Below are 10952 nucleotides of genomic sequence, written 5' to 3'. Positions count from 1 at the left end.
CTTTCAGCATTGATGGTGCCTTTCCAGATGTGTAAGCTGCCCATGCCACACGCACTCATGCAACCCCATACCATCAGAGATGCAGGCTTCTGAACTGAGCGCTGATAACAAACTTGGGGTTGTTCTTGTCCTCTTTAGTCCGGATGATATGGCATCCCAGTTTTCCAAAAAGAACTTCAAATTTTGATTCATCTGACCACAGAACAGTTTTCCATTTTGCCACAGTCCATTTTAAATGAGCCTTGGCCCAGAGAAAACGCCTGCGCTTCTGGATCACGTTTAGATATGGCTTCTGTTTTGACCTATAGAGTTTTAGCCAGCAATGGTGAATGGCACGGTGGATTGTGTTCACCGACAATGTTTTCTGGTAGTATTTCTGAGCCCATGTTGTGATTTCCATTACAGTAGCACTCCTGTATGTGATGCAGTGCTGTCTAAGGCCTGTAGATCACGGGCATCCAGTATGGTTTTCCGGCCTTGACCCTTATGCACAGAGATTGTTCCAGATTCTCTGAATCTTTGGATGATATTATGCACTGTAGATGATGATAACTTCAAACTCTTTGCAATTTTTCCTCTGAGAAACTCCTTTCTGATATTGCTCCACTATTTTTCGCCACAGCATTGGGGGAATTGGTGATCCTCTGCCCATCTTGATTTCTGAGAGACACTGCCACTCTGAAAGGCTCTTTTATGTTGCCAATTGACCTAATAAGTCGCAAATTGGTCCCCCAGCTGTTCCTTATATGTACATTTAACTTTTCCGGCCTCTTATTGCTACCTGTCCCAACTTTTTTGGAATGTGTAGCTCTCATGAAATCCAAAATGAGCTAATATTTGGCATGACATTTCAAAATGTCTCTCTTTCAACATTTAATATGTTATCTATATTCAATTTTGAATAAAATATAAGTTTATGAGATTTGTAAATTATTCAATTCCTTTTTTACTCACAATTTGTACAGTGTTCCAACTTTTTTGGATTCGGGTTTGTAATCATTGGAGGTGCAATAGCTGAATATGATAAACAGTTACCTGGCAGCAGGAATGGATACAAACAGAATTAAAAGTCCAACCATTGCAAACATTCCAATAGCAATCTTGCTGACTTCCCTGGGTTCATCTTGTACAAAAATCAGAGACTTAAAGAATAAGAGAAAACATGGATGGATCAACTTTGATTTTACGTTAAGAGATATATTTGAAATGTGTGTAAATATAGAGCAGTAGCTACCACAGTATTCACCTCTGTATGCTGTTTTCCATTTCACAGTGCTGCTCCAGTCGCTCCACGTTCCACCGTAGACCTGTCTGTCATCTACCTTACTCTTCACCATCACAGCGTACATAGTGTCCGGATCAAGCTTCATTTCCTCAGTCTGAATCATTTCTTTTTCTGGGTGAACAATGACCTCCTTAAAAAAATAATGTCAATGTTAAGCCATTCATAGAGCACATTTATTTTACATTTACATTTAGTCATTTAGCAGACGCTTTTATCCAACTGTCACAACAGGAAAACACAGATAGATGGTGTCACATATGTTTCTTTGATGTGGTGAAACAGAGGATGTTTACAGAGAACATGTCCTATGAATGGCGGACATTCATAATTGAATCATCACTATAATCAGTCTTACACTTGTGGGATCTCCATCTTTGTAGTACTTGAATTCATATATGATGGGTAGAGCAGTTCGGAAGGTATGTTTTTCATATCCACTCTTCCAAAAGAAATGATACGTCCCATTTGCATATTGTAACGTCAGATTAAATGGGGTTTTTGTTTTAACTGAGAAAAGAGAGAAGCTTTATGTTTGTGAAATATAAACTGTGCAAATCACTTTTTTCTTTGATTACATACAAATACTCACTATTCTTTGCTGGCTTAAAAGAAGCATCCAACAGAGATGAATTCCCAGTTCCATTTTCCAAATAGTGAAGTGTCATAGTATATTTATCAAAACTCCTGAAGCCTACATCTACTGTGAAATTGCAGATGTGATCTTCATGTACTCGCTGAAGTTGGCAGCTATAATCCCTGTGTGTGAAAATCCATGTTTGAGAAGATCTTTCAGTGCACACTTCCATTTACAAAAATAAAATGAACAAATTACTTAGAGACAATGAATAACTGGAGCATGCTTACTGGTTACCGATGATCGAATGAGCCTCCAGCCAGTATGATATGTTTCTAGCGGATGTGATTGGTAGTTTTAAAGAGCAGCTGATGGTATGCCAGTAATCTGTCACACAGATGCGCCCTTTTGTCAGAGATAAAACAGGGAAATGGTCATGCATTTTCGGAAATCCATTGTGACTGAAACTGCAGATTTAAGAAACAAGTTTTACCCTGTGAAGCGGCTTTAACCTGCACTGAAAAAGCCAAGAAAATGCAGAAAATCCAAGTGGGGGTCATTATTCTTGTACAAAACTGTAAGAACACGCTCTTCCAGACTTCAACTTGGCCAGAACACACACAACTCCGCACATGCAACTGACAAGACATGAACTGCATAAATGTAACAATTTATTAAAAACATTAGAGGCAACTTACAAGTAAGGAATACAAGAATGATTCATTTTAAACCTTCAATATAAAACCCCCTCAGGTTCCATTCATTTAAACTACAAATGATAAAAAAAAATCAGATGTTCATTCTAATGAGAATAAACAGCAAAAGACAAAACACCCAGATGCTTAAAAATCAAGTATGTATGTACGCTAAAATTTTAAAGAAGTCTCAAATTAACTCACCAAATTTATTCTGAAGCATTAGAGAGATATTACATAATAGAGTGAAAGCTGAAGTCTGAGGCAGTGAAGGGCATCAAGACGGCTTTATATACAGAGAAGTTCCTGTTTATGTAGGAGGTCTTAACCTCAAATTGTATCGAAAAATCTCTCATTAGTGAAGATGGTATCTTAAGGTTCTCACTTCACCAAACTTCACGAATGGAATTACACACTAAACTCTCACAATAAATTAACTTTTGCAGGTTACATATTCGCTTAGGACAGTGGAACCCAAACTTTTTGCAGCGTGCACCCCTTTCAAGTGTTTGACACATGTCAAGCACCCCCACCACTGTACTTTGGTTAAACAACACATTTTTAACTGCAATGACTAAATACATGTATTCACTGTACACAGGGCTTAACATTAACTCTTTTGCTTACCAGCCACTGTAGCTAGTGGTTTTCCAAAATTACTAGCCACTCAGCATTTTCACTGGCCACAATTTTGTTGCTGGAAAATTATGAAATATATTTTATATGACTAAAGTTACTGCATAATACAAACAATGTAAATTGATTTCCAGATAAAAATTTAATTTACCCCAAAAATTAATAAATTCATTTTTCATCTTTTATATCAAATTCTTACATTATTTCCCCCTAAACTTATTAAATGCATGTGTCATCTTTTATATCAAATTCTTACATTTTATTAATAATTTCACTTAACCCATTTGTGCCCACATTTTTCTGAATGGTTTCATGCATATAGTCATGTTAATAGTGTCCTTTGTGAATATGTTCTGCATTTATTTTCCCCGGGTTTTTATGTTTCTTAAAAATCGTATCTCCAACTGTAGTTGCCGGTGGGCAAATATGTTGTATGCACCCCTTCAATGTCAATTTTGAATAGGAGGGGAACATTTGGCATCAAACTAAAAATAACTGCTTTCAACAGATCAAACTTTATTCATAGACAAATAATATATATGTATGTATATATATATATATATATATATATATATATATATATATATATATATATATATATATATATATATATATATATAATATAATAAAAAGGTATAACTTAAAGAAAAAAAACAGTTTGGTTCTGCAAAATATCATCTTTTGTGCTCAACAGAAGAAAGAATCTCATACAATTACACTATACATGACACAGTTTCCATTTTTGGGTGAACTTTCCCTTACGTGAGCAGTTTTAGTATAAGTAGCCTACAAGTAGTACTGCAGTTAAGGTACAAGTAGTTTCATAAATTTACATAAACATATTTGCAAACTATACTTTGTGATGTAAATATGTAAAATATAATTTTTGTGAATTTTTTATGAATAGGCACATATTGATTAGGTCAAATGGATTAACCCTGACAAAAGTCCTTGATATTCATGAAATTAATGATATTCTTGTTAAAATATATGATTATTTAAATAATTATCCTGTGTAGGCTACACCCATGATTGTTTGTTTATTTATTTACTTATTACTGAACCTGCAGGTATTTTCATTCTTTGAGGTGTGTTAGTTAAATGAAAATAAATAGAATGAAGAAAATATTACATCTATATAATAAAAAAGAAAGAAAATTACACATATTTTTAGACCCATAGTATTCAATGGCTGACTGTAGTAGGTGATTTCATATAATAATTTAAATGTAAACTCATTGCTTGTCTGAATTTCAACATTATAATGGAATCATAAGCTACTAGTCATAAAAAGAATTAGGGTCCTTGACCAATTAGAATGAAATGCATCCAAACTGGATAAATGGGCCTCAATAGTTTGCCCCTTACAAGACAAAATGTCATAAAAGGAAGATAAAGATCATCTACAGCAATTAATCCCATGCGTCAGCTCTTTATCTTTCCATTTTTCTTTTTGTGTGACTGCCTGAAGTTTGTAAACTGCTGATTTCACTTAAAAACTGGAAATTCCCACCCCTTGTGGCAAAAGCAGACACAGAAGAGGGGCAGTGGAGCTGTGGAAAGATTGCTCTCTCATTTCCTCCTTTTGACAGCTTTAGTCTCTATCAAATTAAGGTCTACTGTACAGTAGAAGTGTCAGTTAAAGGTTAAGTTATGTTTTAGGTGGGATATTATGAAAGCATAAAGCAGAAAACAAGACCAAAAACCTATTAACAGAGTATACCCCATTTCCCCATGATACTGTATGTACAGTCGTGGCCAAAAGTTTTGAGAATTACATAAATATAATAGCAATTTGAATATACTCCAGAATGTTATGAAGAGTGATCAGATGAATTGCATAGTCCTTCTTTGCCATGAAAATTAACTTAATCCCAAAAAAACCTTTCCACTGCATTTCATTGCTGTCATTAAAGGACCTGCTGAGATCATTTCAGTAATCATCTTGTTAACTCAGGTGAGAATGTTGACGAGCACAAGGCTGGAGATGATTATATCAGGCTGATTGGGTTAGAATGGCAGACTTGACATGTTAAAAGGAGGGTGATGCTTGAAATCATTGTTCTTCCATTGTTAACCATGGTGACCTGCAAAGAAACGCGTGCAGCCATCATTCCGTTGCATAAAAATGGCTTCACAGGCAAGGATATTGTGGCTACTAAGATTGCACCTAAATCAACAATTTATAGGTTCATCAAGAACTTCAAGGAAAGAGGTTCAATTCTTGTAAAGAAGGCTTCAGGGCGTCCAAGAAAGTCCAGCAAGCGCCAGGATCGTCTCCTAAAGAGGATTCAGATGCGGGATCGGAGTGCCACCAGTGCAGAGCTTGCTCAGGAATGGCAGCAGGCAGGTGTGAGCGCATATGCACGCACAGTGAGGCGAAGACTTTTGGAAGATGGCCTGGTGTCAAGAAGGGCAGCAAAGAAGCCACTTCTCTCCAAAAAAAACACCAGGGGACAGATTGATCTTCTGCAGAAAGTATAGTAAATGGACTGCTGGGGACTGGGGCAAAGTCATATTCTCCGATGAAGCCCCTTTCCGATTGTTTGGGGCATCTGGAAAAAGGCTTGTCCGGAGAAGAAAAGGTGAGCGCTACCATCAGTCCTGTGTCATGCCAACAGTAAAGCATCCTGACACCATTCATTTGTGGGATTGCTTCTCATCCAAGGGAGTGGGCTCACTCACAATTCTGCCCAAAAACACAGCCATGAATAAAGAATGGTACCAAAACACCCTCCAACAGCAACTTCTTCCAACAATCCAACAACAGTTTGGTGAAGAACAATGCATTTTCCAGCACGATGGAGCACCGTGCCATAAGGCAAAAGTGATAACTAAGTGGCTCGGGGACCAGAATGTTGAAATTTTGGGTCCATGGCCTGGAAACTCCCCAGATCGTAATCCCATTGACAACTTGTGGTCAATCCTCAAGAGGCAGGTGGACAAACAAAAACCCACTAATTCTGACAAACTCCAAGAAGTTATTATGAAAGAATGGGTTGCTATCAGTCAGGATTTGGCCCAGAAGTTGATTGAGAGCATGCCCAGTCGAATTGCAGAGGTCCTGAAAAAGAAGGGCCAACACTGCAAATACTGACTCTTTGCATAAATTTCATGTAATTGTCGATAAAAGCCTTTGAAACGTATGAAGTGCTTGTAATTATATTTCAGTACATCACAGAAACAACTGAAACAAAGATCTAAAAGCAGTTTAGCAGCAAACTTTTTGAAAACTAATATTTATGTAATTCTCAAAACTTTTGGCCACGACTGTACTTACAAGTAATTTTCCCACCAGCAACTATAGTTGTCACTTGTACTTTTGACTAAGAATGCAAAAAACTACAGATCTCCTGTAAGATTTGTTTTGTTTGAATGATTCTAGAGACCTTTATGATTACGTAGATATATACACTCACTGGCCACTTTATTAGGTACACCTTGCTAGTACCAAGTTGGACCCCCTTTTGCCTTCAGAATTGCCTTAATTCTTTGTGGCATTCAACAAGGTGTTGGAAACATTCCTCAAAGATTTTGGTCCATATTGACATGATAGCATCACGCAGTTGCTGCAGATTTGTCGGCTGCACATCCATGATGTGAATCTCCCGTTACACCACATCCCAAAGCTGCTCTATTGGATTGAGATCTGGTGACTGTGGAGGCCATTTGAGTAAATGTTCAAGAAACCAGTCTGAGATGATTTGAGCTTTGTGACATGGTGCATTATCCTGCTGGAAGTAGCCATCAGAAGATGGGTACACTGTAGTCATAAAGGGATGGACATGGTCAGCAACAATACTCAGGTAGGCTGTGGCTTTTAAACGATGCTCAATTGGTACTAAGGGGCCAAAAGTGTGCCAAAAAAATATCTCCCACACCATTACACAACCACCAGCAGCCTGAACTGTTGAGACAAGGTAGGATGGATCCATGCTTTCATGTTCTTTACGCCAAATTCTGACACTATCATCTGAATGTTGCAGCAGAAATCGAGACTCATCAGACCAGGCAACGTTTTTCCAATCTTCATTCAAGTAGAGCAGGGATCCTCAAATCTGGACCTCGAGATCCACTTTCCTGCAGAGTTTAGCTTTAACCCTAATCAAACACACCTGAGCATGCCAATCAATGCCAATCAATGTCTTTGGGGTCATTAGAAAATCACAGGCAGGTGACTTTGATCAGGGTTAGAGCTAAACTCTGCAGCTCATTGGACCTCCAGGGCAAGATTTGAGGAAGGTGAACGTAGAGTAAGCAAGCTTGGTGCAGGGAGCGTATACAGTTTTTACCACACTTCAGGAAGCTAAGGTGTCCACCATTCATCACTGCAAGTATGTATTTCCATTATGTTCAATAAAGCAATCTTAACTCTAGAGATGGTTGTGCGTGAAAATCCCAGTAGTTCAGCAGTTTTTGAAATACTCAGACCAGCCTGTATGGCACCAACAACCATTCCATGTTCGAAGTCACTTTCTTCCCCATTTTGATGCTCGATTTGAACTTCAGCAAGTCATCTTTACCACATCTAGATGCCTAATTGCATTAAGTTGCTGCCATGTGATTGGCTGATTAGCAATTTGTGTTACCAAGCAGTTGAACAGGTGTACCTAATAAAGTGGCCAGTGAGTGTATATGTCAACAAAAAAATACTTATTAGTAACATGAAAATTACATTTCTTTGGGAGGGTTTGCCTTCGCCATGCTTCCTGGAAGTAGAGGTAGGAATTTGACCGCCTCATGTGACAGGAAGGAAGTGAATACCTTCTTTTTTTTTTCTTTCTTGAAATCCTTTATCTGGTTGTTTGTTTGCATGTCATTGAGAAATAAACCATGGATAACATCTAGAAAAATACTTACAAAAGGAAATATAATAAGACTCTATAGGGCTGTTACCAATCAACTGAAATCAGTATTAACAAAATCAATCTTTCCACTGCTGGAGAAACAGAAGCAGCTAAAGTGGCATTTAGATGCATTTACACAGACAGTTTAATGAAGCTGAAATGCAGGATGAATGCATTTACATTGCAAAATTACAACAGAATAAATAATGTTGTGAGCTTGGTGTTTTAAATCAGGTGTTTTTATTTACAAATATGAAAAGTTGGAAAAAATACAATAAAAAGTTACTTTTACATTTGAAAGTAACCCGCCAGCAGGTGGCAGCAAGTGACTGTCTCAATGAGTGAGTCATTGATGCATTCAAACGATTTGTTCAGACAGCTGATTCGTTCAAGAATGAAGCAAGTTTATGCCTGCGTCCCAGTGTGCATACTATCCATCCTAAATTCTATGTGATATTAGTAATTTTCAATACTATTTAGGGCAGATAGGGTGCACATTGAGAAGCAGGGCATGTCTTTATGAATGGACCACTGAATCATTGACTCAAATTATTAATTCAAAAACGTGAATCATTCAGTAATGAATCACCGCTGTGTGTTACTCAGAGATTGGCAAGTTTGTTTGGAACTATTTTCATTAAATAGATAAAAAAAAAACAGTCACACTGACATTATTATACTAAAATGTATGCCCTAAGTCACTTAATATTAACTACTCGTCTGAAGTCTTGTTTAAAATCAATGTCAAATTTACAATTGTACTGATTTCTGGGGAAAACAGCACTCTCTTGGTCTCGGCTCAACTGCCGCAACCTTGTTACTATTGATTATGAATTATGAATTGCCATCTACACCAAGTGTAATAAAATCATTCTCGCCAAAATTTTGGTGCTACCCTAATTAGATGTTTTAATTAGATTAGAGTAGTTGTCCAGTTGGGCAAGTAAAATTCTCTTTCATTTGCCCATTCAAAAAAATGCACACAGATCATCAAAAGCATTCTCTCACACACCCCTGCTGTTCGGTCTGTGCAAACCTAGTGGTGCATGCACCACAGTTTGGGAACCGTTGCTATAGGCAATAGGGGGTCTACTAGCATAACAACGTTTCCAATGGCAATATCCTCTACATCCTTCTGCCATTTAGATTGAGTCTGCAGATTTGGTAGATAGTACTTGATGAACGCAGACTAGAGGCTGACATTTTCTCGGGAATCATGCGGGTCATGCGAATCCCGTGGGATTTGAAACAAAATCACTTTTAATCACGTGAATGGGAAGGGACAGGAAAAATGTCAGCAGGAGTGGGTGGGACCGGGAATCGTAATAACACTATGATACCCAACTTTATACACAAATATATCTTTTATATAAATAAACTATAAACTGTATATTTTAATTTTTAACTCAATTCTAGTTGCCCTGTATCTTTATGCTCTCCTCCTGTTTGCTTTGGTGTGGCTGGTGACTGACAGATCTTTAATGGATGGTCTGTATGGTAATACTGTACATCGGGCAGGACATCCAAAAGCCCACCTATTATTCATCGACCTTAAATATAGCTATTCTTCTTAAAGATGTATGTAGTAACAACTTTACATGGCCGCTCAATCTACTGTTAACCTACAGAAATGTGCGATTATTGAAGTGTGTGTGGAAGCTGAACAGCAGCACGCTCACAGCATGACAGATGGAGGCACCAGTGCGCTCACTTGCTCTTAAAAAGTAATACATCTTTTGAATCTGTAAAGACTCTGTTTATTTGTGTGCAATCAGAATAACAACAAAATGTTGCGCTTCTGTAGTATAATTTAAAGCAAACAGGTTGCATTTTCTGCCGTATTGGTCATGTGAACTTGAACGAGAAACTTTGAAATAATAATAAAATCTATAAAGAGTGTAATGTCTACTTTCAAGTGAAAAATACATTTAAACAGAAAACGTCTGTGTTACCATGGATGATTTAAATGAAATTGAATGTGTGTGCAGCACACACTGTGCTTTAAGATGGCTTTCAGTTCAATTAAATAACAAAAAACTACATTTTTCTCATAATTGACAGAATCCGAAAAAAAAAAAAAAAAAAAAAAAACACGTGAGTGGGAGGGAATGGGAGTCATTCTTCTGGGATTGAGATGGGATGGGATTTTCCCCCAGTTTTTTAGTGGGATTGGAACAGGACGTGATTTTTTTTTTTTTTTTTTTTTTTTTTGCTGAAGTGGGATGGGAAAGGTTTGAAAATCCACTCCCGTGTCACCCTCCAATGCAGACCAGAATAAGTTGGTGAGGATCTGACTGTGGCTACATAATTTCTGACTGATCATTTCGCTTTGAGGATATACAACCGGTGGGAGTGAGCAGTCAAGCCACCCCATGAGAAGGTGATTTGGGGTAATAGGATCAATATCTGAGATGTCAGAGGATAGATATCCAAGAGGCTTGGAGTTCATTATTCCCTCTACCTCAGTTAACACCATCCTGAGGACTTCCACTGTAACAGATTGAGCACCAACAGAAGCATTCAGAGCTGATTTAACAGATCGTATCTGCTGTTCCCATACTCCTCCGAAATGAGGTGCTCCAGGTGGGTTGAAGTGGAAGTGAACTTTCTGCTTCGCTAATTGTTGCCGTAACTCAGGTGACATACCTTTGAAGGCTTCATACAATTCTCTCTCTCCACCTTTAAAATTAGTCCCTTGATCAGACCAAAGTTCAAAGGGTGTTCCTCTATGTGCCACAAAACTTCTAAGTGGCATGAGGAAGGAATCAGAGTCAATACTTGATAGTATGTCTAGGTAGACACATCTGGTTGTCAAACACTTCCAAATTATCCCCCACCTCTTCTCCACTCTCTGTCCAATTTTCACTGAGAAGGGCCCACAGCAATCCATCCTTGTGGAGTAAAATACAGGCTTA

General features: G+C 37.8%; 1 protein-coding gene across 3 annotated transcripts; it reads right to left on the bottom strand.

Annotated features, from left to right (window-relative positions):
* Positions 1 to 865: 865 nt before the first annotated feature.
* On the bottom strand, positions 866 to 2984 carry LOC109056081 (interleukin-21 receptor-like). Of its 3 annotated transcripts, XM_019073299.2 has the most exons (7): positions 2759 to 2801; positions 2353 to 2512; positions 2150 to 2264; positions 1875 to 2041; positions 1641 to 1792; positions 1247 to 1415; positions 866 to 1142 (listed from the first exon to the last, which is right to left on the bottom strand). In XM_019073299.2, exons 2-7 carry the CDS (start codon positions 2507 to 2509, stop codon positions 1120 to 1122), a joined length of 783 nt encoding a protein of 260 aa, XP_018928844.1. In that variant the 5' UTR covers positions 2510 to 2512; positions 2759 to 2801; the 3' UTR covers positions 866 to 1119. The 3 variants fall into 3 exon arrangements, with proteins under 3 accessions (XP_018928844.1, XP_042575988.1, XP_042575987.1); XM_042720054.1 differs by having other exon boundaries at positions 866 to 1415; positions 2353 to 2497; positions 2759 to 2984; XM_042720053.1 differs by having other exon boundaries at positions 866 to 1415.
* Positions 2985 to 10952: the final 7968 nt, after the last annotated feature.

This window comes from Cyprinus carpio, chromosome B3 (assembly GCF_018340385.1).
Source record: "Cyprinus carpio isolate SPL01 chromosome B3, ASM1834038v1, whole genome shotgun sequence".
Taxonomy (NCBI): domain Eukaryota; kingdom Metazoa; phylum Chordata; class Actinopteri; order Cypriniformes; family Cyprinidae; genus Cyprinus; species Cyprinus carpio.
The sequence above is the reverse complement of the archived record's forward strand: the minus strand, read 5'-3'. Positions and strand labels throughout refer to the sequence as shown.